General features: G+C 35.6%; 1 protein-coding gene across 1 annotated transcript; it reads left to right on the plus strand.

Annotated features, from left to right (window-relative positions):
* Nucleotides 1-787, plus strand: LOC113326143 (late embryogenesis abundant protein 1-like). Its single transcript, XM_026573924.1, has 2 exons — nt 1-384; nt 477-787. The coding sequence occupies exons 1-2, from the start codon at nt 106-108 to the stop codon at nt 591-593; spliced, it is 396 nt and encodes a 131-aa protein (XP_026429709.1). The 5' UTR covers nt 1-105; the 3' UTR covers nt 594-787.
* Nucleotides 788-4,195: the final 3,408 nt, after the last annotated feature.

Consider the following 4,195-nt stretch of genomic DNA (forward strand, 5'->3'; position numbering starts at 1 on the left):
ATAAAAGATAACAAGAAAATAACACATTATATCTCTACTACCAGTTCGAAGTTCAAATATCTCTCATCTAGTAAACTCATTTCCTTTCATTTTAAGAGTTCGAAGATGTCTGCTGATCAGAGTCCCAACACAGACGGATGGGTTCAATCAGCTAAGAACACAGCTAACGCAGCTGGGGGACATATCGGCAATGCAGCTCAAGCAACTAGAGACTTCGTAACCGGTGCAGGCCAGCCGAAAAAGGAAGAAACCCCTGGATTCCTTGAATCAGCTAAGAACACAGCTAGCACAGCTGGGGGACATGTCGCCGGTGCAGCTCAAGCAACCAAAGACTATGTAGTCGGTGCACCGAAAAAGGAAGAGACCCCTGGATTCCTTCAACAGGTAAATTAATTAGGGTCATATTAACAGTCAACATACAAGTTAATTAATATATTCTTGTTGATTGATTTTGATTTTCGGTAAATATTATGCAGACTGGAACAAATGTGATGAACACAGCACAAGGTGCAGCTGATACTGTGACGAAATCAGCACAAGGTGCAGTGGACGCTGTGAAGAACACAATGGGAATGAATGATGAAAAGAAATGATGAAATGATTTTTAATTTCATTTTTTTTTGTGTTCTTTAGGAAAAAAGAATGCATCTTGTTTAGTTATGTCTTTTCCATGTGTTTTTGTTGGGTTATCTTTTTCCTCTCATATATTTTATGAGGTTGTAATAAATGGTTCTCTATATTGCATATTGTCAATGGGAAATGGGCACTTGTCCAAATATTTTTAAAACATGGTTCAAATGGACAAATAAAAATTATTATGGATGAAATGGACACCAAAAGAATAGCAAGGATGAAACTGGATTCATCCTGACTCAAACTTAAAAAGTAGCAAGGATGAAACTGGATGCAGATGTAAATTAAAAATAAAAAATATATTTAAATATGGGTAGGATGAAACTGTTTACATCCTGACTATTTTTATATTTTTGTCCATTTAGATATTATCAAAATCTAAATGTCCTTTATCTATGATTTGTTAATTTTGATTTTTTAACCATTTTGTGAATTGTCAATTACTCTTTGTCACTTCCGTTTTTCCACATTTTCATGACATCAGCAACAAGCTGTTTCATAGACCAGGTGGAAATAATTAATCAACTCTAACCAACAAAAAGTAACCCGTCATTCCTAGTTATCGATAACAGTTACGGGCCGTGGACAAAAGCCAGACTTAAGTTTTGGACCCTAGGCAGTGCATCTGCCTAGTTTTTTTTTCTTTTCTTTTTAGTAGTAGGGTGCTCGGTGCATATTAAGGATACTAATTCGAGTTTTCAGATTTTCAAAAAAGACAGACAACTATATAATCAATAATTCTAATCTAAAAAACTAACACGATTTATAAAGAGATAGTAGTTGTGGCCCGTGATACAGTTACGCAAGGAGAAAGAAATCCTATGAGATATGATATTCTTGGTCGCATCCCTCAAATTATAAGGGGAAAAATACGGTTTTCTCCAAACTCCCATCCAAATATACTAGTTAATCCTAACCCATTTAATTAGGTACAAATTAGTTTTTTTCCATGAAAAGTACATAAATAACCTTTCTGGTTTACAATTTAGTCCAAATATTTGCAGTTTAGTCCAAAGTGATTCATGATGACGTCAACAGTTTTAAATAATATAAAAAAAATTAAAATCAATTTATCTTTCTAACCGTTTGTCCAAAATTCGCAAACTTTATATATTCAGAAAGGTCTTTCCAAGAGCTACAAAAAGAGTATCCGTATGACTATATAATTCTCACTTACAACCATGTACACATTACAAAAATACAACCTGTTTACAACCCAAACTCATTACCAACACCAGATCCAACACTCAACCACTCTTAACCCTGCTGCTGCAAACAACTAGAGCACCTCAACCATTCAACTCAAATATTTTATCCGTTTATGTAGCTTTCCAATCTTAGTTGCACTTCTCTGCAACAACACTACCCATCCAACAACAATATAAATTCATGTTCCTCAGTACCACCAACATCACACATTTCAGATTTCATCTTTGCAATTTCATCGGCGCTTCATATTTATTCACCATATCACCACTTCAGAGTTCTACCATTACTTACTCAGCTGCACCATCCCTTGAAATGCAACATACAAGCAAACCCATTCTTCCAAATTTCCCATAGCATCACCTGCAATTGCTTCATAGCCAGCTGCATCACCTCAATCATTCAACCATTCAATATTCATGATAGTCAGCCCGCGACTCTAGTCTACACAGACTGACAAAAATATCAAACACGCCAAGCTCTTGCTGAATAATGGTATGATTTGCATAGGATGGTTTAGCAGTTAACCTGAATAAAAAAAATAATAAAACATAAGAAACCACATAGGAAAAAGTGATAACCTTTCACTAACAACCACATAAGAAACAAAGCAAAGAAAAGGATAAAAATAAAACACAGGTACACCGCTGCAAAACACGAGAAACCTACTTTTTCATAGAAAATACACAGGTGCACCAATGTGTACACCCCTGCCAAACATGCACAAAAGTCGACCACTCATAACCACTGCACACAAACCTTTTTCATGAAAAATACACAGGTGCACCAATATGCACACCACTGCAAACATGCATAAAGACGATCATTCATAACCACACACAAACCTACTTTTTCTTTGGAATTGCACTAGTGCACCAATATGTACACCCATCCAAAATATGTATAAAACATACTTTTTCAACTAAGATATCCTAATGCACAAAATCCTATTATCAGCCGAGACCAACATTAAGGTGGGTATCAAAAAGGGAACCAAGTATACAATTAAACCAAATACCTGTCACCCAGTTGCAACATCTTGGGTTGCAACCATAGAAGCATGAGGCGAGGACCCATCTTTATCATCTTTGACCTTCATTCCCCTGCAATTGAGAGAAATAAAAAGGTTGAGAGTTTGAGACACATATTTTACTAATGATCTAATGCCTAAACAATCATTTGATCCCCATCCATATCAAAAGTTTTAACATATGGTATAAGCAAAGGACAAGCATATAAACAAGGCTCAAACATTCCTGGGTGAACATATATCTCATAATAACATCATAAACATAACTACATGCATAGTACTCAAAACTACTAGATAAATCTGTTAGAGCATTGCTCGGTCGAACTCGCATGCGTTGCTATCTCAAGCATGTTTGTCAATGTTAGTAATCAAAATTATAAGTCTTGATTTCTAGTCTATTATAGCCAAGTCTCGGGCTAGGATAAAAAGTGTAGTTGAGCTCAAGGACTTCATGGCGATTCATCATACAAGTAGAAAAACTACTCAAGGAACCGGTGGAACTTCTCGATAAAAAGGTATGTGAAGACTTGAACTTATCTATCACTCAAAAGTTTATCTACTCTATCTCCTACTCTTTGAGACAAGAAGTCGTATGTTATATATATTAACTTGGATTATACACATTTGGTATTTTGAGACGAGTATACCTCGCCTATCTATATCTCGAATATGTGTTGGTAAGCTTTTCGCTTCAATAAAGTTTATCATTACCATGTGACGAAAGTCATGATGTGTTTCAATCATCTTGAAAATTGCTTTGACGATAAATGGTGTAACAACTGTATAACGTCCTCTAAGAATGTTTCAAAGATTGAAATGAGAGTTTAGATTACACAACCAATGGTGGACATAAGCATTTTTGTGGAAACACATTTATGTATAAGTCCTATTCCTTGAACCAAAGTTTGCGAACTTTGTTGATCAAGAGAACCGGAAGAATGGCGTGAGCCAAGTCCGGAAACTGCCGAAGTTCTCAAACCCGGGAATTTCTGCTGGAGTTTGTAAACTCTTCCCAGTAACTTAAGTTCGCGAACCTAGTATGCGAACTTGAGAAGGTTATATATCTGAAGATGATTTCTGAACTTAAACTTAAAAATACTAAGGAATGCAGTTTTCAAACCGTTGCTATAAAAGTTCATGAACCGATTCAAGTGAATCAAATCATCTTTGCTAATTGTGTCTTGTGTAGTACATAATATTTCCTTGCAATTGAAAAACTCTCTAACCAGTTCATTTGAAGTCATTTGAACTAGTTATGGTGAAGAAGAACATGGTTGATATGAAATGCTCATATGGATAACCTTTTGGTTAACTATTGTTGAACCA

Source organism: Papaver somniferum, unplaced genomic scaffold, assembly GCF_003573695.1.
Source record: "Papaver somniferum cultivar HN1 unplaced genomic scaffold, ASM357369v1 unplaced-scaffold_10, whole genome shotgun sequence".
In the NCBI taxonomy this organism is placed as follows: Eukaryota; Viridiplantae; Streptophyta; class Magnoliopsida; order Ranunculales; family Papaveraceae; genus Papaver; species Papaver somniferum.